Here is a 26,423-nt window from a genome sequence, read left to right as displayed (position 1 = left end):
ATGGTGAGCGTTTGGAAGCTGTAGTTTGAAGTGAACGTTGGGAGGAGAATATATCCCGAGATTGTAAAGAAGTTCCTTAAAGGGGTGAAAAGAAGAAGACGCGCCCTCGTCTTCCAGCTGTCAAAATAAAAGGAAAAATTTGTTGAGGGCGCGTCCAAAAAGAAGAAAATAAGAGAGATAATGACAAAAGTAGAAGGCGGCCCTGAGAAAGGGCGCGCCCCAAATATTTTATTATGATACTAAATGCTGGAATAAAAAGGGGAAAATAAAAACTTGGCGTGCATTAAGGAAGATGGAGCGCCCTATTTGAAAAAGAACTATATACGCTTGGACTAGACTAGAACCGGCTGTCACAAAAGTCCTTTAAGGCGCGTCAATATGAGAAATATGTCAACCCATCAATCACGTCAGTCACGTTCCTCGAGAAAGAGGAGAACCGTTTCAGATTCAAAGGACGCGCCCTCATGAAGGCGCGCCCCGTATAAAAAAACATGACAGATCTGCACAAATTTTAGGCAGATGATAATGAAAAATGAAAATTTTAATCCCATTTTCAATAGCATATGGAATTTGGGGGTAGTTGTTATGCTCAAAATTTGGTGTGAATGATATTCGGGTCAAAAGCAGGTCAATTGAATGAAATTAGGGTATTATTGTCAAGATCAAAGGAAAAGTAGGGCGAGCCCACTTTCCTTGAAGATAGAGGGCGCGCCCTCTTTGAGGGATAAATCAGGAGTGTTATAAAGTCGAAGGCGCGCCCTCGATATTGGGAACAAACAGAAAGAGGTTTAAACTTCAAGGATGCACCCCTTATGCTATAAAAGGTAAGGGTGCGCCCTATGAAAAATAGATTGCCAGAATGGGACACTAACATAGTTGCTTGGAAAGGTTCTTTAGATGATTCAAGGAAGAAGGAGATTATTATTACTAACCCATTTGCTGCGGGTACTCTATTGAAGAACTCCTTCATGTAATGAAACTACAGGAAGGCGGTGTCTGTGGTCAGAGACCTCCAGGGGTATGCCTGGACGGAAGGCCTCCTCCTGTAGCCAATGAATGTCCTCATTGGGGATGTGTGGTAAACTTTGGTGTGTGTTTTGGGAGCTCCGTCTCTGTAGTCAACGGTGTCCTCGTTGGGAGATTCTGGAGTATCCTGCACTTTGCACCCAAAAGCTTGGGATCACTTGTCATGTAATCTGGTAGGGGCTTCTTATCCGGGGGACAAGGATGCGTCCAATATTTGGGGTGAACTATGGCTATACCTGCGTCAACGGATTAGAGAAATAGCTGGTAGTAGAAGGTTATCCTTGGCCAGGGAGATGCATTATTAAAATGCATTTCATGTTTTGTGAAGCGGTGATCCGCGTCACAAGAGTGCGTATCCGTGATTATTTTTTATTTTAAATTTTTTGAAAACTTTTTTTAATTACATAAGTTATTTATTTATAAAATGAATATAAATAATTTTCAACTTTAAAATATGTATTACACTGGTATTTTTGACCATGCTGTCCAAAAATTGAAATTCTTGTCACAATTTTTTTTCTATCATTTTTTTCACAAATAATTTGGTGGGTCGGTTAGGTGAAGAGGACATTAATGATTGGCATAACATCTCACAACGTCTTAGAAGTCATGAACGAAATCCACATCACATTGAATCTATTGCACGTTGGGTAGAATTGGAGAAAAGATTGAAGTTGAGTGTCACAATTGATTCAACTGTACAAGAAAAAATCACTCAAGAGAAGAAGCATCGGAAACAAGTGTTAGAGAGAATTCTTGCTATTGTGAAAAGACTTGGGAGAAATAATTTGGCATTTCGGGGTAATAGTGAAAAAATATATGAAAATAATAATAGAATTTTTTTACAAATGATAGAACTACTTGCTGAGTTTGATCCTATTATGCAAGAACATACTCGTCGTATTTTACAAGGTGAGACACATTATCATTATTTGAGCCACAAAATTCAGAATGAGATGATACAACTATTGGCCCAAGAGGTCAAAGGTTTAATCATTGATAGAGTTAAAGATGCAAAATATTTTTCAGTTATATTAGATTGTACCCCGGATGCAAGTAATGATGAACAAATGTCTCTTGTCTTAAGATGTGTGAATGTCTCAGAAAGTCCAATCAGAGTTCAAGAATTTTTTAATAATTTTCTAAAGGTCTATGATACATCAAGACTTGGATTGTATAATGAACTCGTAGAGGCGTTAAATGTTCATGGGCTTGATATTGATAATATTAGAGGGCAGGGGTATGTCAACGGGTCTAATGTGAAGGGAAAGAATAAAGGTGTGCAAACTAGACTACTCGAGAAAAATCTGAAAGCCTTTTACACTCCTTGTGCTTGTCACTCTTTAAATCTAATACTATCTGATATGGCTCATTGTTGTTCCAAGGCTGTGTCTTTTTTTGGGGTGTTGCAGCAAATATACTCATTATTTCCAGCATCTATAAAGAGATGGAAAGTTTTTACTGATCATGTGCAAGGCCTAACTGTTAAGCCATTATCAGAAACACGTTGGGAAAGTTGGGTTGAGAGTGTTAATGCAATAAGATATCAAGCTCCGCAAATTAAAGAAGGTTTAAACTACTTGGTCAACAGTAGTGAAGACGCCAAAACAAGAAGTGATGTTGAAATATTGGCAATCTATAATCTTCAAAATTTTGAATTCTTGTTAGGAATGGTGATTTGGTATCAATTGTTATATGCAATTAATCATGTTAGCAAAATTCTTCAAAGTGAAGACATGCAAACTGATGTTGCTATCCGAGAATTAAAAGGTCTCCTTTCATTTCTTCAAAATTATAGAAAAGTTGGATTTCAGGAAGCTATGGTTGAAGCTACTGAGATTGCCAATAAGATGGAAGTTGAACCAATATTTGTGGAAAAGCGTGTGGTTCATAGAAAAAGGCAATTTGATGAGAGCATGGGTGAAGATGTGACACAATCAGCTGAGGAGAATTTTAAGAATAATTATTTTCTCTACATTATTGATCAAGCTATTTCATCACTTGGTACCAGGTACATATATATGATTTATTTTAAAATTATGAGATATATTAGTCATACATTTTTAATATATGTATTTTTTAATTAGGTTTCAACAATTACAAAGTTTTGAAGAAAAATTTGGAATTTTATAGAATTTTGAGAAGTTAAAGTCCATTGAGCCTGAAAAGTTGAGGACCTTTTTTGATAATCTTGCAAATATTATAAATTATGGTGAGAGTTCAGATCTTAATGGTGATGATTTGTATGAAGACTTGTGTATGTTGCGCCGAAATTTGCCAAAAGGTACAAAGAGTGCTATAGACGTGTTGACATACATCAAAAAGATGGAATGTAGCTACCCAAATGTCTGGATTGCTTATAGGATTCTTCTAACGATACCGGTTACTGTTGTTTATGCAGAACAGAGTTTTTCAAAGTTGAAGCTGATAAAATCCTACCTCCGTTCAACTATGTCTCAAGAAAGGTTAAATGGATTAGCTAGGTTATCAATAGAAAAGGATATGGTTGAAAAACTTGATTATGTAAATTTGATTGATATTTTTGCATCAAAAAATGCAAGACGTGTTATATTTAAGTAATATAATAAGATTAGTTTGCATAATATTTTGTTTTTCCTCTTATTAGTATATTTGTAGCTTTCGATATATATTTTGTACTTGATTTATTAATTTATAAGGGCCCCATAATTTGAGTTCGCCTAGGGCCCCTCAGTTCTCAGGGTCGGAACTGATCAAGGATAAAAGGAGTGTTCACAAATACTCCAATATTAATACAATCTGTTGTTATAAATAAGAAATCCAAAGGAAAATTTACCTCTTTGCTTATTAATCCAGCCTTTAGTCGTAGAAGCTTTGATTGAATGAATCTAATAGTATGCTCCTAGGTTTTTCTCACTTGTCCCTTGCAAAACAGAGTATCAGGCCCTCTGTCTTCTTATTTTTAACTTTACCATATTAGTACTTGTTTAATAAAATAAAAATTATTAACTTACAAAATTAATTGGATGTTTAATTTGAAAGAAAAATTAAATGAATTAAAGGTTTAAAACAGTAAAAACATGAATATTAAATACTAAAATAAATTGAATATTAGTAAAAAAAATAATTTTAATAATTAAATATTATATACTAATTTTTCAAATACTAAAAACTAAATTAAAAATTAAAAAAAATAATCAAATAATTATAAAATAATAAAAACACACTTATAGTATGGAGACCACGTTTTTGTTGGAGACCACGGAGACCACTTATGTTCTGCAACTAAAATCTTGCATAAAAACATTGCAAAACGTATTTTTTTGCGCGACTTATGTTATACAAAGATCATTATTTTATTCAAAATCTTGAACATCATACATGTACGTGCATGTAGAACATTACAAAATGTTTTATTCTACGAAACATGTTTATTTTGCTTAAAATTTGTTCAAATTTCAGAACATACACATTATACTTATTAAACTTACATGATCTTCAACAAATTTAAGATATTCGTAAAACATATTTCACAAAATAATATATTTGATAGGATTTTGATTGCAAAACATAAGTAGTCTCCGAGATGTCTAACAAAAATGTGAACAAAGGCCCAGATTGCCACTATTTGAGTTAATAATGCCCAAATTGTCATTTTCGGGGAGAAATGCCCAAAATCTCAACTCATAACGTCATATAATGTTCCGTTTTTTAATACATACAAAACAGAACATCATCTTCCATTTTGCCTTTTATCAACGTGACTTCAAGTCACGTTTTGTATTTTTTGTATTTTCTGTTTGTTTTCTTATTTTAAGCTTGTTTTGGTGTATTATTTAGGGGTCCGGAAACATCATTTAATATTACATTTTTCGATATTTTTATTTATTTAATATTTTTAGAATTTATAAATGATACCATAATTTAACAATTTTTAACATTTAGGGTTCACCAATCCCCTTTTGGGTTTTAGAAACATTTAAAAATAAATTATAAATGGCACACCGATTTAGGGTTTATGATTTAGGATTTAGGGCCCTAAACCCTAAATCCTAAACCCTAATTTAATCTAGGGTTTAGGGTCCTAGGAACCAGAAATATTAATTTTAAATTAAAGAAATATAAAATTTAAGGATGTAACTTAATTTAATAATTTTTAACATTTTAGGGTTTAACAATCCCCTTTTAAGTTTTAGAAAATAATTTTAAATATTTTTTTAATTAATTTATGATTTAATAATTTACAAGATATAGTATGTTTGTTTATTTTTTTTTAAAAAAATAAAGGTAAAAACGTTACTTTATATGACGTTTTGCTACATTTATACCAAAACGGGACTTTGTCTAACGTTTTGCCATATAAAAAAAATAAAAGTGATAAAACGGTACACGAAATTCCGTTTGCCCATTTATAAAAAAATTAAAGTGCTAAAACGGTACACGAAATTCCGTTTTGGGTGTTTTGCATAAACGTTACATTATGTACCGGTTTGAGGTGACATTTAAGGGACATTATTTTCAGAAGTGATATTTTGAACCATTTTTAATCTCAAAGGACATTTACGCCCCCACCCAAAAACTTGGTAGTCGGAGAACCTTCTATTTTGGAGGCTAGTGCGCCTATAAGCAGGGCAACACCTGTCCTTGATACCCAACGCCCAACGGGCTAACTTTATGTCGCATGTCCTGTTGTCAGAACAGTATACGAATAAGGAAGACAATAACGGATTAACGGCTAAAAGTGGTAGTGCTTAGAACCTGTGCTCCGGCAACTCAGTATCTCTTATTGTTTTATCTGGGTATAACTTAATCTTATTATCCTTTTTTAATTAGCTTGCACTAGCGAAATAATTTACTGGCCAACAGTTCATGTTTAATTATGCCCGCAATATGTTCGATGAATGTCCCCACTGAATTAGTATGTATTTGATGATACTATCCACACCTATTACATCTCATTCGATCTATACATTTCGGCCTTATTTAAACACTATATTTTTTTAATTTATTGAAACCAGATAAAAAAAACACTCGAGAAGTTGTATATTGATCACTTGTGTGCTATAAGGTGATCATATAAGCTCCCCTACAAACTAAATGTCTTTTGTAGCATAACCCTTTGATGACAGAGGAGTTGGGTCAGGTTCTAAATTTGCAGCTCTTGCTTATGATATTTTATATTTGCTTCTCATTCTGCGCCCCTTGTTGTCTCCTCGGTGATCTATACATGCATAATTTAACAGAATTGATGTTGAACAATTAGCATTTAGTAGAGAGAAATCATCTTTCAGAAACTCGTCTCGTAGTTACATGAGATTTGTTTTTGGAAAAATCAGCCGTACGAGAGTTAGATTGTCACTAGAGTAAACTTGTTGAAATAGGAAACATATAATTTGAAATAATAACTCTGGTATGTCCTATAAAAATGATGAAAAGTCACTACCGGCAGTCAAGACTTCATATTTGTAGCCATTAATTACTTACCTGTACAGTTGGGATTGGGAACCACCAACCAGCATTCTTGTCATGTTGCTGGGCTTGCTGTATCTCCCAGCCCATGGCACGATCTGTTTAGAAACAATTTCCAAATATGAAATACCTGTATCCTGGTCTAGCACTATGCAGAAAAGCAAATTACGTTTTTTTGGATATATACACATTCCCTTGCGCTTAAGAAGAGAAAATATCAACAAAAATTTTAAATTATGGTGCTAAATAGTGGACAACAACAATACAGTAGTTATATAACATTAGTGATCAATCCTGTTCAGCTAAGCAAAGACCTGTACATACAACTGCTCATTGGTTATTTTTTGTAATTAAACTATGACATGATCTTTGAATAAATTTGTGGTTTTGTTTCTGGACCAATAATTTAGTTTTGAGCAAAGGATTTGTGTGGAACAAATGTTTCATAAGGGATGTACTCCATTACTAATTTCAACTCACAGCTGTATTCTCTCTACTTGGTTACTAACTTCTTATTTATTTTCATCTTCTTGTAGGGTTAAGATGGATGCATATACTCAAGAAAAGATACAAAAATTTGAGGAATTCATCGATCTTCGTTTGAAGCCTGATCTTGTACGCGCAATTGCTGAAAGGTACGGTATCGGTGTTTCGTCAAAATATCATACTGTAATTAATTATGTATGAGGTTAAGTTTATGTCTTATTCTATGTTATCACCATATGCTATTATATTTCAGTTTTTCATATGACCATATGAACAATGATTTCTTATTATAATCCTCCCTTGAGCTCGTCTGCACAAACACATCAGACTCATGTTTTCTTATATAATGTGCCTTTTGTAACTATATTGTTATTAATTAAGTCACTAGAAACTACATGATTATTTACTAAATTTCCTGCTACCATGGTTATTATTGTAGTCACTAGAAACTATAATATACTTACTTTTTTAGGCAATTAATATTTAAAAGGTTCCCCAGTATAACGTGGAAGGTTTTGTTCCTATGTTTAAGTGCAAGATATGATCTACTGTTCTTTTAATGCTTTATATTTATTTTCCAAAATTTTTATATTTTGTTTTTGTTCTAAAAGTGTACAGTCAGTGTTGTTTTGACTTTGTAAGAATCTTGATATTTTAACTTTGTGACTAAAGAGTCCACAGGCATATGTTTCCAAGAAATACTTTTGTAGTTTAACTTCTCACTTTTTTGTTTGCAGGGACAAGGTCTTCGATCAACAAAAGACTTTGTATCCTTTATTTCAGATTTTTTAATATTATTTTCCTTCGACTTAAATGTGATTATCAGAGTTGGGTATTTTGTTTGGTTATTGATTTTACTTGACTCTACAAAATGTAGTTGTGATCTCAAAAGGAATATTGAGAATTTGGAGAAGAATAGCGTAACCAGTCTAAGGACATTGGTCAACCTTGGTTCTGAAGTTTATGTCCAAGCTGATGTGTATGTCCAATTGTCCATACTGCCATAACTTTTTCTTTTTGATGCAACCTCAATTGCTAAAGATGAATACATGCCGAAGATATGTGCGTACATAAAAAATAACATTAACTAATAATTCAATTTGGGTTATGAGTTTTAATCTTTTGGCGTCTTCAACTTTTGACTTGAACTGAGGAAATTTTTATACCTTAGTAGCCATTTGCAATAGCTCCATTATAGTTCTATATGGATGATGTATATGGCGAACGTTTGGAGCCTTAGACATTAAAAGATGCTTTACTCGTTGATGCTAGATACTTTACAATAGCCTTTTAATCACGTGTCTTTACAGGCCAGATACAAGACACATTTTTGTAGATGTTGGACTTGGATTTCATGTGGAGTTCACTTGGACTGAAGCTTTGAATTATATTTCAGTAAGAGAAGAAAAATTGGCCAGGTTGACCCTCTTATATTTGTCTTATCCTGTTGATGAATATTTGATTGAAACGGAAGTGAGCATTAAGGAGTATATCTAATTATCTATACATGTTATTAATTAGTTTAGATGTGTTCGGTGTAGAGATAAAAAGTGTATATATTTGGATATATTTTTTTTTAATGTTTGGTTAGGAGTATAATATAATATACATTTTAGGGTTTCTATTCCCTATACAAGATTAGCTTAGACTTGACTATTGGAATATTTTGAAATATTGTATCGAGTCTCATTCACTGGTGTGATCAATTGCTTTTCCCCTTTCCATGGTTGGGGAACCTTTGGAGTAATGATTCTTCCACGGTCAAATCACCCAAATTTATTTTCTCGTTTTTCTTTTGTTTGGTAGTTGAAAATTTCCCTGGTTTTTGCTGACTTCTTTTTCTGTTAGCACATGCATATTGAACTTGAACAAACATTGCAATTCCTTTTTTAATTTGTCATAAATTGTACCTGCAGGCAAATAGAGGAGTGTACTCGACTGATTGCATCTATCAAAGCCCAGATCAAGATGGTATGCTTAATTCTGGCCCTCCACCCTCTCCCTAATCTCATTTTTTAACAGATCTTGTTCCAGCTGCACTCTCAATGTACATCTTCAGTAGCAGAATAGGGAAAATATACCACTTAGTAGAGGTCTATATACATACAATAGTCAAATGCATGGCGCTTTTCTTTGGCATTCCTATTACAAAACCCGAGATACAATTTTTTTAGTTTCCCACATTTTAGATATTAAAATATGGTGACCATTGTGCCTACATTGTGTCTACTATCATGATACTATTTACTACAAGTTAGAGACCAACTGGATCAACTGAGAGGTAAAATTTTGCTCTAGAAGTTTCTTTTAAAATGTGTTAATAAATACTTGAGTGGATGGAGTTGGTTTATATTTGATAATAATTATGCAAGGTGTATACTAATGGTAAATGTAAGTGTTATTCCCAGTGGACTAACTATGAGATTTACAGAAGGGGGGTTGAATGTAAATCTCAAAACTTTTTCAAGTTTTGAGCAGTTTCTAAGGCTAAGTGTTTGAGTGATCAAATGTGTGTGAATTGCTTGAAGCTGATGCAGACAGATATATATTCAGACACAAATGTAATGAGCACAAAGAACTTAAAAACTTTTCTGGTGGATTTGTTATTCCACCAGAGATGTGTTATTTCAGAAAATCTGTGATTCAAAGAATTAAATCACAGCTGGTTCCTAGTACAAACTAGATAATTTTCTCTTTTGATATTTCTAAACAGCTCAGGAAAATTCATATCTAATTACTAGCTGCTACTTGGTTTATATATCACCAAGTTTACAAGTGAAGACAAACTGTAAAATACAATTGAAAAGATTCTTCACATGTTTCTTCTTCATTTCTCTATCCAATGCAATCTAGGATAATCTGTAAATCTTTGAATACTTCCTTGTTTGCATCAGAATGGAAATGCTGCATTTTCTTGATTCCTCCTAGAGGTTTCCACATTCCAGTATGTCTTTGTCAACCCATGTGCTTCTGTCAGCTTGTGAATTGTCACTATCAACTGCTAATGAACTAAGCATCCGTTGAAGCTTTCATGTGTTTATGCCTTATCCGTTGAGGCTTTATCCGTTGAAGCTTTATCCGTTGATGCATTATCAGTTGAAGTCTTTATCCGTTGAATCACTTATCCGTTGATGGATATTATCCGTTGAAGCATTAGAGACATCCGTTGAAGCTTTGTTTCTTATCCGTTGAAGGTCTTCAATATCCGTTGACACTTCTTCACTTATACAAAATTACAAGGCATGAAATATTTACAATTAGCCCTCCTATTTGTACATCTATTAGTAGTCAACGTGACTGATTATTTCCTAACAACATCTAAGAATTACAGCTTGAAACCAGAGAGTGAAATGTGCTACAATACTAAACTTATTGCTAAGTAAAGCTACTCTTTCAACGGATAGTCAAGATGGTCTTATCCGTTGAGACTACAAACACTAGATTTCTACTTAAGTGTTTTGCTTAACTTATCATCAAACTAATACACATATTCCTAACAATCTCCCCCTATTTATGTCTACTAGAACTGTAGGCATAAATTTGGGTTTAGCTTGATGATAACAAAACACTTAACAAATTTATAAACTGTAATAAAGCAGAAATTCAAAAGTGCTATAAAAATGTATATGCTGAGATGGAATTGAAGAATTACATTGTTTCCAAGGGTGCTCCTTTAGCCTGAGCAAATTAATTTCTTTTCCTTTGATCCCTGGTTTTCTTTCCTAGCCTCCTGTCATTCTCCTCTATTTGAAGTTGAAGTTGTCTAAAGAATTCAGCTTCATCTTCTTCATTGATATCTAACTTAGATTGCATATCCTTGAGAGTTTCATTACTGGCAATCTTTAGCTGATCTTCAATTCTGAAAAATCTTCTGACTCCTTTGTTGTCTCTGAACTCCATCAACCAATGAGGTGATTTGTGAATTGTAATTCCTCTTTCTTGAATAAGTAAAGTTCTAGGCAAAGCATTGGGCTCCCTCCAAGTTTTCCTTATGTTGGCAATCTTGTTGAGAATCTCAGTCTTGGCAGTCCTGGTAAAGCCAGAATCCCTTTGTATGGCTGAGTAGACTCTGATCAAGGTAGAGTAGCCTTCATTCAGAATTCTGTGAAGATGCCATGTTCTTTCCCCAGCTCCTTTGTATTTGAACACTAGTTTTTCTGGTAGCTGTCTGTAGGCAGCTATTCCCCTTACATCCTCCAGCTCATCCAGATAGAGTTCAATGTCTGAAAATTCTTTTATGTCACAGATGTGAACATAATCATCTTTAGAGGTTTGAGGTTTAGGCTTAGGCTTCTGTGTGAATTTGATTGAGGCTTTGGAGGGTGTTGATTTGATTCTTCTTTTCTGCTTCTTTGATGGTGGAGAATAGGTTAGGAAGGTGGGCAATTTGATGGTGTCCCAATCAATTGGTTCCTCCTTGGGAATGATTGTTTCACCATTAATGTTCATGAAGGGGTCAGGTACAATGGGTTCAGGAATAGAGGGTAGTGGTTTGAATATTGATTAGGTTTCTTCAGTCTTATCTACCTTCTTTCTCTTTGCATTGACCTTCTTTCTTTTCCCTTTCTGCCATTCTTCCTTACTTCTTTCCTCCATCTCAGTACCAACCATGTCCCCCATAGCTTCATCTTCACCTTTGTCTTCAATTTCTTTCTGTTCTTCAGCCTGACTTGACTTTAGCAGTTTTTCAAGCTTTGTTTGTGCTCTTTTGTCAGCCTTTAGTTGTTTGGCTTCTTTCTTCAACCTTTTGGTTTCTTCCCTCTTGGCTATTGAGAATTTGGGATGTCCTTGCATCACACATATGCTCTTTCCCTCTCTGAAGATAATAGCCATGTTTCTCCTTACAGCCTCATCCATGGTCTCTTTGAGATATGCAATACTTCTACCTAAAAGCTTGTCCTCATCAGCTTTTGGAAGAGGAAAATCCACCTCTTTTAGAGAATTCTTTGTAGAGTCCTTATTGGATCTGTTGTTGGGCTTGAGAACCATAGATTGCAGATCTTTGGAAGAAGTTTCTCCATCCTTATGCCTCTCTACTGGCTTGAGTTCCATAATAATTGATTCCACTTTTGTGCTATGCTTCACAGATTGTGATTGAGAAGTTGTAGAACCAAATATTAGTTGGCATCTTTTCATCAATCTTCTTCCTTTGTTCTTTGACTTGCAATTCAGCTGCTGCTATCTGGATTAGATCAATTCCATCTAGCTTTCCTTTGACTTGAATAGTTGGAGAAGTTGTGATGACAGGAACTAGCACTTGAGAAATCTGAACTGTTGTAGATGGCTCTCCTTCCCCTTCCCCTTTCTTCTCCCCCTTTTTGTTATCATCAAGGGTAGGGGTCAAGCCTTGTGCTTGTGCCAGCTGCATGAGTAGATTTGTTTAAGTTTGTTGATTCTGAAGAATGGTGACCATAGAGTCTTCAATGATTTGAACCCTATCTTCCAATCTGGCGAGCCTCTTGTCAGCATCAGATGCTTTCTTCAGTCTCCCCAACAAATCTTGCATAGTACCATAGGGTATAACTGAATCCAATTTTTCAGCATTTTAGGATTTCAGATCAGCAATGTCCTGCTTGAGCTCATGCACACTTAGATTTTGCTGGTAATGCTGCAAATGCAAGAGATGCAGGTGGATGTATCAGTGTTGTGTGTGTCCCTTGTGTGGAAACTAGGGTCTTGGCCTTCTTCTTCCTTGAAAAGGCTTTAAATGGTGAATGTGTGGCTTCAGTGTCCCTCCCTCTTTTGTTCTATGTTCCTGGTTGGGGACTTTTTTCAATAGTTACACCCTTTTGGGAGGATGCAACTAGGGATGTGTTGGACTCCTTTTGAACCACCACAGTCTTTTGAGAGACTGTGGCTTGGCTGGTTTGGGTACCACTCACCTCTCCCACCTTATCCTGGGGGGCTTTTTGATGTTCACCCCTCCCCTCACCACTCACACCCTGTTCACTCCCTTTAGGGTTTATGGTAGTTGTTACAACTGTTGTCTTTTAAGAAACAACAGAGGTAGGTTTCTTTGACTTAACTTTGGAAACTTTAGATTTGGTGGCTTTGGTAGGAGCCTGTTTGGACAAAGACACAGGTTCCATAGCCACACTAGAAGGCAAAGAAACATTGGGGTTGAAAATAGTAGGAGTTATAGAAGTATTTACCTCACTTACCTGTGGTGCATTCATGATTGGCAAGTATACCAATGACACCTGGCTGTTGAGGTTCATTTTCAAAAGGTCTGCAAGGACCCTTTTCTCGCATTTGAGTTTATTATTCTCATTGGATATAACCAAACCTTCAGCAACATGGTTAGCCAATAACATAAATAATCTAGCATAGTAGATGTTATGTGGTCTATTAGCTTTGTTACCTAATCTGGAACCTAATTCTAGCATAACACAGTTGCTAAAATTAAAGTACCTATCAGAAACTAGCATATAGAGCATATTAACAAGAGATGAAGTGATAGCATCAAAATTGCTAATCTTCCCAGAGAAAACCTTAATAAAGGCATCTCGAAGAAAACTCCATTCTTTCCTAAGGCCTTTCCTTCTAATACTACCTAAACTAGCAGAATCAAAAGCATAGCCTATGGAATCTAGCATAGCAGAGACATCTTTATCAGTGTGTGGTGTCATGGCATTATTCTCAGGCAATTTAAAGCAAGATTGTATATCATCACAATTAATGCAATAGTCCTTACCTTTGATAGAGAAGGCAATAGTCATATCTGTGGAGTTGAACTCTGCAGTTGTCCAAATCTCCTCAATCACCTCACAGTAGATGGTTGGGGCTTCCAGCATTGCATAGTTTAGTTTGCAGTTTTTGATGAAGTCTATCATCTTGTGATAATCAGAATGGGCTTCATTCTTTTCAACCAAAGCTATGAAATTATTCTTTTCATAAACAAATCCTGTTTGAGACATAATTTTGACTACTGGTGCCATTGTTGTGAGTAGAGGTTGCAGAGAAAAACTTGAGAATATAGAGAGAAAGAGAATAAGAATTGCAAGAAAGCGTAAAGTGAGAATAAGAGTTCAATTGGGCTTTTATACTTTCTTGAATTAAAACGTAAATAAAATGATTAAATGATACTTTTAAGTAAGTTACAGCCGTTTAGGAATAAATAAAACTGTAGAAATTCTGAAAACTACCTTAAATACAAATACATACAACACTGTATATCTGTATCAACGGTTGAGTAAAAGAATCAACGGCTGTGACTCACTTATAGTAACTGACGTGACACCTCAACGGATAAGGGAAATAGTTATCCGTTGATGAACAACACCATTTTATCCGTTGAAGGATAAAATTACCAGAAATGTATTTGTCTTTCAACCGATAATGATCATCCGTTGATAGAACAATTTTGGCTTTCAACGGATAGAGAATATCCGTTGATAGGATAAGTCTTAATTAAAGCCAGCTTTGTTCTTGCAGCAAATTTATTTCAGGCTTCAAGACAGATTATATAGATGACATAGATTATGAATAATTAAGCATACCTAACTCACTTACTAATCTTGTGAATGTTGATTCATCAAGTGGCTTGGTAAATATGTCTGCAATCTGCTTTTCACTTGGAACAAAATGAAGTTCCACTGTACCTTTCATCACATGTTCCCTAATGAAGTGGTACTTGATATCAATGTGCTTGGTTCTTGAGTGCTGCACTGGATTTTCAATAATGGCAATGGCACTTGTGTTGTCACAGAATATTGGAATTCTGTCAACAGTCAGACCATAGTCAAATAGTTGATTCCTCATCCATAGTATCTGTGCACAACAACTACCAGCAGCAATGTACTCAGCTTCAGCTGTTGATGTGAAAACAGAATTCTGCTTCTTGCTGAACCATGATACAAGTTTGTTCCCTAGAAATTGACAGGTGCCTGTTGTGCTTTTCCTGTCTATTTTGCAACCTACATAATCTGCATCTGAGTAGCCAATTAGATCAAAACCAGACTCTCTAGGGTACCAAATTCCTAGATTTGGAGTCCCCTTGAGATATCTGAAAATTCTTTTAATAGCCACCAAGTGAGATTCTTTAGGGTCAGCTTGAAATCTAGCACAGAGACATGTAGAAAACATTATATCAGGTCTACTAGCAGTTAAATATAAAAGTGAGCCAACCATGCCTCTATAACTTGTAATATCCACAGACTTTTCAGGCTTGTTTAATTCAAGTTTAGTGGCAGTGGCCATGAGAGTTTTTCCAGGTGAACAATCCATTAAGTCAAACTTCTTCAAAAGATCATAAATATATTTAGTTTGACTAATGAAAATTCCACCACTAACTTGTTTAACTTGTAAACCAAGAAAGTAATTAAGCTCTCCCATCATGCTCATTTCATATTTACTTTGCATTAATTTAGCAAACTTTTTACAAAGCTTATCATCTGTAGATCCAAATATAATATCATCTACATAAATTTGTACAAGTATCTTAGAGCCATTAACATTTCTAAAGAAGAGAGTTTTGTCAACAGTACCTCTTGTGAAGTGATTATCTAGAAGGAACTTTGACAAAGTCTCATAACAGGCTCTAGGTGCTTGCTTTAGTCCATAGAGTGCTTTCAACAGATAATACACATAGTCTGGAAAATTTGGATCTTCAAAACCTGGAGGTTGGCTTACATAAACTTCTTCCTCCAATTCCCCATTTAGAAATGCACTCTTGACATCCATTTGATAGACTTTGAAATTGGCATTAGCTGCATAGGCTAGAAAGATTCTGATGGCTTCAAGTCTGGCAACTGGAGCAAATGTTTCATCAAAATCTATTTCCTCTTGTTGAGAATAGCCTTTAGCAACCAATCTGGCTTTATTCCTTATGACAATGCCATTTTCATCCATCTTGTTTCTGAATACCCATTTTGTGTCAATAGAACTCTTGTTCTTTGGCTTGGGTACCAGCTTCTATACTTTGTTCCTCTCAAATTGGTTTAGCTCCTCTTGCATTGCTAAAATCCAATCTGGATCCAATAGAGCTTCTTCCACTCTCTTAGGTTCCTCCTGTGATAGAAAGCTACTTTACAGACATTCATCTTGAGTAGCCCTTCTAATTTGTACTTTTGATGTAACATCACCAATGATTAGTTCAAAAGGGTGATTCTTGGTCCATTTCCTTTGAGGTGGTATATTAGCCCTAGATGAGGTTGCCTCAGTATTGTCATGATGTGAGATAGAATGTTGATTTGTTGAAACTCCCCCTGAGTTGCTGATCCTTTGAAAGGAATTGGGAGCTCTATCAACTGATGAAGTGAATTGATTATCCGTTGACAGACTGTGATCAACGGATGCTTCATTATGAACTTCAACGGATGATGCACTTTGTCTTTCAACGGATACTGCATTGCTTCTTTCAACGGAAGCTGAATTATGACTTTCAACGGATGCAGCATTCTGTGCATTATCCAAAGGCAGATTCTGAATTCTTCTTGAGATGCCTTATTCATCATTCTCATCTTCATTATCATCACAGTATATCTCAATGTTGTCAAATTTGAGTCCTTTCCACCACACCATTTTGTTGTGGAGTCCTTGGAGCTGAGAACTCATGCATGATCGCACTTTCTTCACAGAACAACTTCATGGTTGAATTCTTGAACTCAGTTCCATTGTCACTCCTAATATTCCTTATTTTGAAATCAGGATGATTGTTGACTTGCTTGATATGATTGATGATGATTTCACTAGCTTCATCCTTTGATCCAAGAAAATAAACCCATGAAAACTTTGAGAAATCATCTACAATCACTAGGCAGTATCTTTTCCTTGAAATTGACAATACATTGACTGGTCCAAAAAGATCCATGTGTAGAAGTTGTAGTGATTCATCAATTGCAGATTCAAGCTTCTTGCTGAATGATACTTTTTTTTGCTTTCCTTTCTGACAAGTATCACACAGTCCATCCCTTGTGAATTCCACTAGAGGCATTCCTCTAACTAAGTCCTTTTTGACTAGATCATTCATTGTCTTGAAATTCAAATGAGACAGCTTCTTGTGCCATAGCCAACTTTCAACTGGACTTGCTTTGCTGAGAAGACAAGTAATTGATTCTGCATCTGTAGAGTTGAAATCAGCTAAGTACACATTCCCTTTTCTAACTCCAGTTAGAACCACTTTATTGTCCTTTTTACTTATGACAATACAGGCTTCAGAATTGAAGGAAACAGTATTCCCTCTGTCACATAGTTGACTGATGCTCAATAAATTGTGTTTGAGACCATCAACCAATGCAACTTCATCAATGATGACATTTTCTTTTGAAATCAAGCCATATCCCATAGTGAATCCTTTGCTGTCATCTCCAAAGGTTATGCTAGGGCCAGCTCTCTCCTTAAACTCTGTGAGCAGGGTGAAATCTCCTGTCATGTGTCTTGAACAACCACTGTCCAAGTACCATAGATCCCTTCTTTGTCCCTGCACACAACAAAATCAATCAAGTTGATTTTGGTACCCAAGTTTCCTTGGGTCCAGCCTTGTTAGTCTTTTTCCTAGACTTTATTCCTCCTACATCTTTTGACTTAGGTAACTTTGGGTCAACCTTGGTCTCAGATGTGGTTGATTGAAGTGTAGGGTTAGTCACAGAATCATTTAACACATTTGATTGAATTTGATAAGGCATAGGTTGTGCAAACATATTATTCCACATAGGCATATTGTATGGCATTTGAGGCATACTAAATGCAGTAAAATAAGGATTGTTAATATATGGCATGTTTGCAAAATGTGCATGGGGATTCTGGTGAGACATAACAGGCATAGCATGCAGAGGTGACATAGACATGTTAGACATGGAGGGATTTGAAGGCATGGGAGCATTTTTAACAGATTTGCAATTATCAGATAGGTGATTAACACTTTTACAATGCACACAGCTTTTTCTAGGAGCATACCTATCAGGTGTGTAATTGTTATGTTTATTAATCCCTACCTTCCCATTTCTTTTAGATTTTCTTTTAGTTTCCTTCTTATCCTCAACCAACTTAAGCCTATCTTTTAGCTGATCTAAAGTCATGTGTCCTATATTCACCTTACTGACATCTCTGGATGTGCTAGCTCCTTCTTTGACAAAGTTCTTGAGAGTTGAATCATTCTTTTTATTGAGATTATTTTTAAAAGAACTTGCCTGTTTTAATTGATGAGCCTTCAACGGATGCTCCTTTTCTTCCTTCAACGGATAACTTTCATCATCCGTTGATTCCACATCCGTTGACAATCCATCAATTAATTCTAACTCCTTTTTGTTTTTCTTCCAGGCATCCTCACAGAATGATTCACTTCCCTGAACCTTTGCAATCTGAACACTAACATCCCTAGATGTTTTCCAGGCTTTGATTACCTCTTGCTCACTTTCTAACTGTGTAGAAAGAATTTCTACTTTCTTAACAGCTTCTGCTAGTTCACTCTCAACAGTCAAGCATTTAAGTTTTATCTTTTCAAGCTCAATTACCTGATCCTCTAACACAGCATTCCTATCACTTAAAAACACATTATTCTCCTTGATCCTAGTGTTTTTTCTTTTGCTAGTGATTTAAGGGAAACACGCAAATGATATAATTCATTGGTCATATCATTTATGGCTTCATTGCATTCATGTTTAGAAAGCTGAGAGAGATCAGTAGTTATTACCTGGTTGCTTAATGAACTAGTTTCATTTTCATCAGAATTAGCCATCAGGGCTAGGTTGACATATTTCACATCATCATCTTCATTTACCCCATCTGCTGCCCAATCATCTTGAGTGAGAAAAACACTTTCCTTTTGTTTGAGCAAATCAAAATACTTCTTTTTGTAATACACTTGCTCAAATTTCTTTTTCTCAGAATTTGGCTTCCTACACTCACTTGCAAAGTGTCCACTAATGCCACAGTTGTAACATTTGAACTTTGATTTGTCCACCATGTTTTTGTTTGGCTTAGTGAACTTTGTGTTTTTCCTGAACTTCATTTTTGCAAACCTCCTGGACAGAAAGGCCAAATGTTCTTCAATATCATCAGATTCATCCTGACTGGAATTGTCTTCATCCTCAGCAACTTGCTCTTTAACCTTGCTTGATTCTGATTTGCTTGTGCCAATTTTGAGACTTGGCATTGTCTTCTCCTCATTCCTGGCTTCCATCTTCTCACTGTCAGCTACAAGAGCAACTGTTCCTCCTTTTCTATTTCCCTTTTCCAACAGCTCATCCTGCTCCATTTCAAGTTCATAAGTCTTCAGAATTCCATATAATCTTTCAAGTGTGAAGTTCTTATAATCTTGAGAATTTCTCAAAGAGACAGTCATGGGCTTCCATTCCTTTGGCAGAAACCTAAGAAATTTTAAGTTGGAGTCCTTGACTTGGTACACTTTACCATACAGCTTCAATCCATTCAACAGTTTCTGAAACCTGTTAAAGGTATCATTTAATGATTCACCTTCTTCAAAGTGAAAATATTCATACTGTTGAATAAGAAGCTGCATCTTGTTCTCTCTGACCTGCTCAGTACCTTCACAGATGATTTGTACAGTATCCCAAACTTCCTTTGCAGTTTGGCTATTGATGACATTGTCAAACATATCTTGATCTAAGCCATTAAATAAAATGTTCATGGCTCTCTTATCCTTGCGGATTTCTTCCATGTCTTCAATAGTCCATTCTGCTTTTGGCTTGGGAATGGACTGTCCAACAGCAACTGTTGCAGTAGCAGCTGTGGCTACTTTGTGAGGGATGTGAGGACCATTTTCAATACAGTTGATGTAGCTTTCATCTTGAGAAAGAAGATGTAAATGCATCTTCACTTTCCAGTGATGATAATTATCTTTTTCCAGGACTGGGATCTTTACTCCAATATCCTTCCTACTCATGGTAGCAGGAGGATTCTTCTGTGCACTCATGATGTTAGCAGAATAGATCTTTAAACTCTTTGTATGTTAAGAGCTTGCTCTGATACAAATTGTTATTCCCAGTGGACTAACAATGAGATTTACAGAAGGGGGTTGAATGTAAATCTCAAAACTTTTTCAAGTTTTGAGCAGTTTCTAAGGCTAAGTGTTTGAGTGATCAAATGTGTGTGAATTGCTTGAAGCTAATGCAGACAGATATATATTCAGACACAAATGTAATGAGCACAAAGAACTTAAAAACTTTTCTGGTGGATTTGTTGTTCCACCAGAGATGTGTTATTTCAGAAAATCTGTGATTCAAAGAATTAAATCACAGCTGCTTCCTAGTACAAACTAGATGATTTTCTCTTTTGATATTTCTAAACAGCTCAGGAAAATTCATATCTAATTACTAGCTGCTACTTGGTTTATATATCACCAAGTTTACAAGTGAAGACAAACTGTAAAATACAATTGAAAAGATTCTTCACATGTTTCTTCTTCATTTCTCTATCCAATGCAATCTAGGATAATCTGTAAATCTTTGAATACTTCCTTGTTTGCATCAGAATGGAAATGCTGCATTTTCTTGATTCCTCCTAGAGGCTTCCACATTCCAGTATGTCTTTGTCAACCCATGTGCTTCTGTCAGCTTGTGAATTGTCACTATCAACTGCTAATGAACTAAGCATCCGTTGAAGCTTTCATCCGTTGATGCCTTATCCGTTGAGGCTTTATCCGTTGAAGCTTTATCCGTTGATGCATTATCAGTTGAAGTCTTTATCCGTTGAAGTACTTATCCGTTGATAGATATTATCCGTTGAAGCATTAGAGACATCCGTTGAAGCTTTGTTTCTTATCCGTTGAAGGTCTTCAATATCCGTTGACACTTCTTCACTTATACAAAATTACAAGGCATGAAATATTTACAATTAGCCCTCCTATTTGTACATCCATTAGTAGTCAACATGACTGATTATTTCCTAACAACATCTAAGAATTACAGCTTGAAACCAGAGAGTGAAATGTGCTACAATACTAAACTTATTGCTAAGTAAAGCTACTCCTTCAACGGATAGCCAAGATGGTCTTATCCGTTGAGGCTACAAACACTAGATTTCTACTTAAGTGTTTTGCTTAACTTATCATCAAACTAATACACATATTCCTAACAGTAAGATCAAAGATGTTTATGTTCTCCTTGTAAAAGAAGTTGCAATGATGCTTTCAAGTAATAAAGTTACAGTCCCACATACCAGTGTTCTTTTAATCACGTTTTCTTTTATTGGATTGTGGTGCAGGTTTGTGAGGGAATCAGAGAGTTGCTCCAAATTCCTGCAGAATGATTAATGTCAATCTTAGGTTATATCTTCTTCAATGGTAATCCATGGAAGTCAAGGTTCCACCTGATAAACAAAAACTTTTTTTTTAAAATATACTGTTTGATGAACCTTTTTTTTTAAATGATAGTAACTATTACATTATAAGGGTATTAATCTCATATAATAATGAATAATGATCGCTTTTTTTTGTGCTAATCGAATAATGATAACTTTAAGTTACTAGAGAAATAAGATAGTTTTCAAGATGCCCGGAGATATTTAATTGAATTATTCCGTTAATCATTAGGTGTATATGCATTATCCAAGTATTAAAGAATATGTTAGATATTTATTATGAAACTTATTGCCGTCAGAGATTAATTGACCAATACAATCTCAGGAATATTCAGTTAACGCAAGACTTATTGATAGATTCACTAGGGCATTTATAAAACTATCATTTTCCATAAACTCAGGTTGGTTTACTGTCATCATGAATTTTACAAGGTATTTTTTATGGCTTAAAATGTATAAAATGCTATACTTCTTGAATTGTGCCATATCCTATCTTTTCTTTTCAAGTAGGATATTACTTTAGGCATACAAAGCTTGGAATTCTCAACACCGGGAATAGAGAAGTCACTTAGGTTATGTTTATAGTTTCAAATATGTTAATTATTTAGAGTGCTGGTCAAGGATACTTGGAGAGTACAAAAGGAATGTAATCTAGTAATCTCCAAATCCAGTGATAATGAATTTCAATATCTTTATGATGCTCCCTGAGATATTAGTGATGATATGATTACGTAACAATGTTTTGTATTTTTTTTTTTTTTGCATTTTTAAGCTGTATCAAAGAGTAATTTAGTGTACAACTAGAACCTATTTATGAATTCTACAGAATAGCAGTGCCTTAGAGACCAATTGATGAAGAAGTATAATAGTGCCTTAGAGGCGAGGCCATTAGCATTCTACTATCCCATGCGATGTCTGCTTATTACTGGCTGTCTTCTTATTTAAATTTACTTGCTCTATGAATAAAAGATCAAGAGACCAAGGAGTAACTCATTTCCTTGATTGATTATTCAGTAAGAAGAGGTAGCTGCTAGTGAAAACTCGGTGGCTCACTACATATTCAGACCCTCCACTTATCAAATCATTGTAGGCTTCTTTGTCAATCTAATCACACGTAGACTGATGTGAGCACAGTTTTTTTTCCTTTTTTAGGACAAAAACTAAAATTCATTCATTAATATTGATATCTTGAAGGCATAAACATGACACACACACCACACGCACAGGTACTAGCTAGAGTAACCCCATATACTACTAACTTGAATCACGAATTACTATCATTTCCGTCACAACTTAAGTAAGCTATTCTGATCTCCATATTAGGGTTTCATGTCCTGATCGACAAATCGTACTTAACCTTTCGGATAGTTCATCTTGTGCGTAAAGAGATGCAGAGAAGTTTTCTTCATACATCATTCTCTTCATTGCTTCTGTCCTGTGAGTATTAAAGGTTCAACTCCAGTTTCCACCATTTTCATGTTCCAGTGGTTGCCCTATTTGCTCTGCAATTTCCAATATTGATTAATGTAAAAAACTTGATCTTACATTATCCGCAAACTGTGGATACATGATTCTTGATTCCCGATCTTGATAATCAGCTCTTTTTTACCTTCTCCTTTTCCCGTTTCATATGAATATAGTACAGTCATTCAACACTTGATGAATATCAACCCAGCTAACATTTAAATTATCTAACCCCGCTACATTTTGTTCCACATAAGTTTGAGTTGATAATCCTACCATGTCACTTGTGATAGTTGTGGCAGCCTCACTACTTTCATTAGTACAAATTTGTTTGGGAATGTTAAAGAAGTTGTCAAATTGACCGTCATCCAAATCAGTTAATACTCTACTCTGTTGTTGTGAAGAGTTTGCTGCAGTTGTGGATCTCCAGAAACAATCGATCCTTTTTAGGATGATATCGGTAATCTTAGAGGAAAGTGCTGGATTAGAATTAGAAGCAGATAAGGTCAAAAGTTTTTACAAGTATTTGATTGGCGAAGCAAGCAAGTAGGCCTCATTAGAAAGCTCTAGCAGCTTTTCCCACAGTACAGGAAGTTCCTAACCAGATACTAGTTTCCTGCCCAGCCTTAAATGCCTCAAAAGCAGTTCACATGCAATTATACGCACCTAGTATATGTGTGTGTGTATATATTCCCTAGGTAGTTAGTTGTGACTTGTACTGAGGGAATCTCTGTACTTTAGCTTGCATGATATCCTTTTTGGAAGAAATGTTCAAGTTTAGGTAGATAGTCAGGAAATTATATACACCTTTCTCATGTCAAGTTCTATGAAGACCACGTTTTTGTTGAAGAACTCGGAGACCACTTATGTTTTGCAATCAAAACACTATCAAATTTGTTTTTTGTGAAGTATGTTTTACGAATGTCACTATTCATTAAATTTGTTGAAGACCATTTAAGTTTAATATGTATAATGTGTATGTTCTGCAATTTGAACAAATGTTCAGCAAATTAAACATGTTTCGTAGAATAAAACATTTTGTAATGTTCTACATGCGGTACATGTTTGATGTTCATGATTTTAAATAAAATAATGATCTTTATAGAACATAAGTCGCAAAATAATACGTTTTGCAATGTTTTTATGCAAGATTTTAGTTGCGGAACATAAGTAGTCTCTGTGGTCTCCAACAAAAACGTGGTCTCCATAGAACTTGACTCTACCTTTCTCTTTGACGAACTTTTTTTTTTTCATTTTGTTGCTTTCCTAATTAGTACGACTTGATTATGTTTTATTTAAAGGCTTAATTATAATCTCGCCCTTAAAGTACAATACGTTGTACACATGAACCTTTAAACAAAAAAAGTTGTATATTTTAATCCCTTAACTATAAGTTTTGTACATTTTAACTCTTTTGCTAAAATATTTTCCAATATTACCCTCAAAGTTGTTTATTTTTACCCCTTAACTACAAGTTTTGTATATTTTTGCCCCTTAACAATGAGTTTTATACATTTTAACCCTTTAATAATTTTTATATAATTGTATTAATTTTCAAATAGATGGTTTGAATTTACTTAATATATAAAAATATTATAATATTGTTTATCATATTAATAGTTTAGATGATAAAACTAATGTAAATAATTTATCATATTCTAATTTTGACTTTTTTATTGTAAGTAGTAATTTAAATAAAAAATGACAAGAAAATAATTTACTAACAATGTTGCCCTTGAAGTATATGACTGCGAACATTATAATCCTCAAGGGTGATTTCGGTAAAAAAATTAATAAAAGGGTTAAAGTGCACAAATTTAATAATTAAAGGGTTAAAATATATTATGTGTACATCATGTAATACTTTAAAAGTTAAGTTATAATTAAGCCTTATTTAAATTCTCCTACCAATCAGTTGATGTGTACAACTTTTTCTAGACCAAGTTCTCTCTTTATTTTTGACCAAAATTAAAAAAATGTGAAGTTATATCTCCTACAAGCATGTATGTATGTGCATGATTTGCATCTGGTTAGTTGTAATGTACTATCCCCTGCATGATTTGCATCTGGTTAGTTGTAACCCCTGGACTTGTGTGTTTTCACGATAGTAGTTTGCATCCTTGCAGGTACAGTTGGTGGTTTGGGTTTGGAAGTACTATTAACTCCATTGGGTAGGGCCTGTGTATGAAGCAAATCTGTGCTGGTTAGAACATTTGAACTCCAGATGGTGCAAGATTTTTGCGAGTAGACGTGTCCAAAGTTTAAAAGTACTGTAGTAGTGTCTAGAACTTATTACTGTGTTAACCTTACTATGTTGTTCATGCCACAAATGCATGTTCCCTTTTTGTTATGTTTGCATCCACCCTGATTTTTGCTCACCTTTCATGTAAATTTCGTACTAATCGCTTGTTACTCTTGCCAGATGCAAAGGTGTTGTTGAACACAGTTAAACAGTCTTTTTGCCTTTTTAAAAGTTTAATCTTATTTTTTTTATCACATGCTTAATTAAGAGACGAAAGAGAATAAAATTAAAATCAGTAAGAGATTTACAGACAGAAGCTAACGATCAGTCGATTTTAACAAATAATTTCCATCTTTAGCAAGAGATTTTCATACTAATGATGCATATGAAGTGCTTGTTTTGAATCTTAAGATTAGCATTTTGTAGTAAAGTCATTCTGATACAAGTTATTGCAGTAGCAGGCACAGAATGAAAATAACAGTTACTACAGTTTTGTTAACAGAACAATAAAAAGCCTTGTGGTTTGTGAAATTTGTCTTCCTTAATCCTGATCACGTGTCTGGCCATCTTGGCCTGCCTCTGAAACCAACTCAATCAGCTTCTCTGTTGCTTTCTTGGCCTTGCCATCTTCATTTTCCTTGCTCTTTTTGTGTGCATAAAACTGATGAAGCGAGACATCAGTTTCATCACTCTTAAGCAGGTGTTGAGCTACTTGAGCCGGAGTCACCTCTGTGGTTGGTATCAATTCCTCAATCTCTTTGAAATGCCAAGGAAGTTTGAAGCCACACGGAGTGCAATTAGACATGTGAATATGCACATCCATCCATTGCTTGCTTCTTTACCATGAGATTCGTGGTCTGGTGGCTTCACTGCTTTAGTTGCACTCACCCTATCCTGCAACTCAATGGTGCAATCAATATGTCAAACTCCAAATCGTATATGTCAAACTTCAGATAGTTAGCCATTGCTGCAATTAGGCTTGATTTCCCAGTCCCGGGTGGTCCATACAACAAACAAATACCCACCCTCTCCCACCTTCTTATACTTGTCTCTTCTCTTGACAAATCTATCCAGATCTTTCATCACAGTCTCCTTTAATTGTGATGATCAAATCTAACTGACTGCCAGGAATCCGATGAAGCATAACCATCGTCCAAATCAAGGGTAAATATCTTTCAACTTTTCATCTCCTGTTCCTTTTCTTTAGCTTCTTACAAATTTGAACGCAAATGTAAGAATTTAGAGCTTGTTCTTTGTGCTTGTGGTCAAAACCATCTACCAACATATAATACAAGTACTATCTCATACATGTCTCTATCCCTTAATTTAAGACAAGCCATAATAGAATGATAGCAACATGTACTTGGAATCTTATGCTTTGATGAACTGTTGTACAGAGTACAGATGCTATAGAAAGCTTGGTATGATTCTTTCTTAAATGTGTATGCATATCCTACCAACTTCTTTTCTATTACAAGACATAAAATGAAACACTTAG

General features: G+C 35.0%; 2 protein-coding genes across 3 annotated transcripts; both read left to right on the top strand.

Annotated features, from left to right (window-relative positions):
* The first annotated feature begins 839 nt into the window (after positions 1-839).
* On the top strand, positions 840-3,606 carry LOC141702048 (uncharacterized). Its single transcript, XM_074505754.1, has 3 exons — positions 840-945; positions 1,585-3,037; positions 3,390-3,606. The coding sequence occupies exons 1-3, from the start codon at positions 840-842 to the stop codon at positions 3,604-3,606; spliced, it is 1,776 nt and encodes a 591-aa protein (XP_074361855.1).
* Positions 3,607-5,549: 1,943 nt separating this feature from the next.
* LOC141708598 (uncharacterized) lies at positions 5,550-25,138 on the top strand. Of its 2 annotated transcripts, none has more exons than XR_012569547.1 (8): positions 5,550-5,804; positions 7,011-7,109; positions 7,698-7,727; positions 7,838-7,939; positions 8,271-8,378; positions 8,877-8,931; positions 21,124-21,221; positions 24,810-25,138. XR_012569547.1 is itself a non-coding variant. In XM_074512305.1 (8 exons), exons 2-7 carry the CDS (start codon positions 7,018-7,020, stop codon positions 21,166-21,168), a joined length of 432 nt encoding a protein of 143 aa, XP_074368406.1. In that variant the 5' UTR covers positions 5,552-5,804; positions 7,011-7,017; the 3' UTR covers positions 21,169-21,202; positions 24,810-25,138. The 2 variants fall into 2 exon arrangements, 1 of the variants encoding a protein (XP_074368406.1); XM_074512305.1 differs by having other exon boundaries at positions 5,552-5,804; positions 21,124-21,202.
* Positions 25,139-26,423: the final 1,285 nt, after the last annotated feature.

Source organism: Apium graveolens, chromosome 2, assembly GCF_009905375.1.
Source record: "Apium graveolens cultivar Ventura chromosome 2, ASM990537v1, whole genome shotgun sequence".
Lineage (NCBI taxonomy): Eukaryota > Viridiplantae > Streptophyta > Magnoliopsida > Apiales > Apiaceae > Apium > Apium graveolens.
Note: the sequence above shows the minus strand (reverse complement) of the source record. Positions and strands in the feature narration are given on the sequence as shown.

Coding starts and splice junctions, on each gene's coding strand:
- LOC141702048 (XM_074505754.1), top strand. CDS start 840: ATGAAAAATAGATTGCCAGAATGGGACACTAACATAGTTGCTTGGAAA. Junction 946..1,584: donor TACTAACCCATTTGCTGCGG/GTACTCTATTGA, acceptor TGGGTCGGTTAG/GTGAAGAGGACATTAATGAT. Junction 3,038..3,389: donor ATTTCATCACTTGGTACCAG/GTACATATATAT, acceptor GATTGCTTATAG/GATTCTTCTAACGATACCGG.
- LOC141708598 (XM_074512305.1), top strand. CDS start 7,018: ATGGATGCATATACTCAAGAAAAGATACAAAAATTTGAGGAATTCATC. Junction 7,728..7,837: donor TTCGATCAACAAAAGACTTT/GTATCCTTTATT, acceptor TACAAAATGTAG/TTGTGATCTCAAAAGGAATA. Junction 8,379..8,876: donor AGAGAAGAAAAATTGGCCAG/GTTGACCCTCTT, acceptor TTGTACCTGCAG/GCAAATAGAGGAGTGTACTC.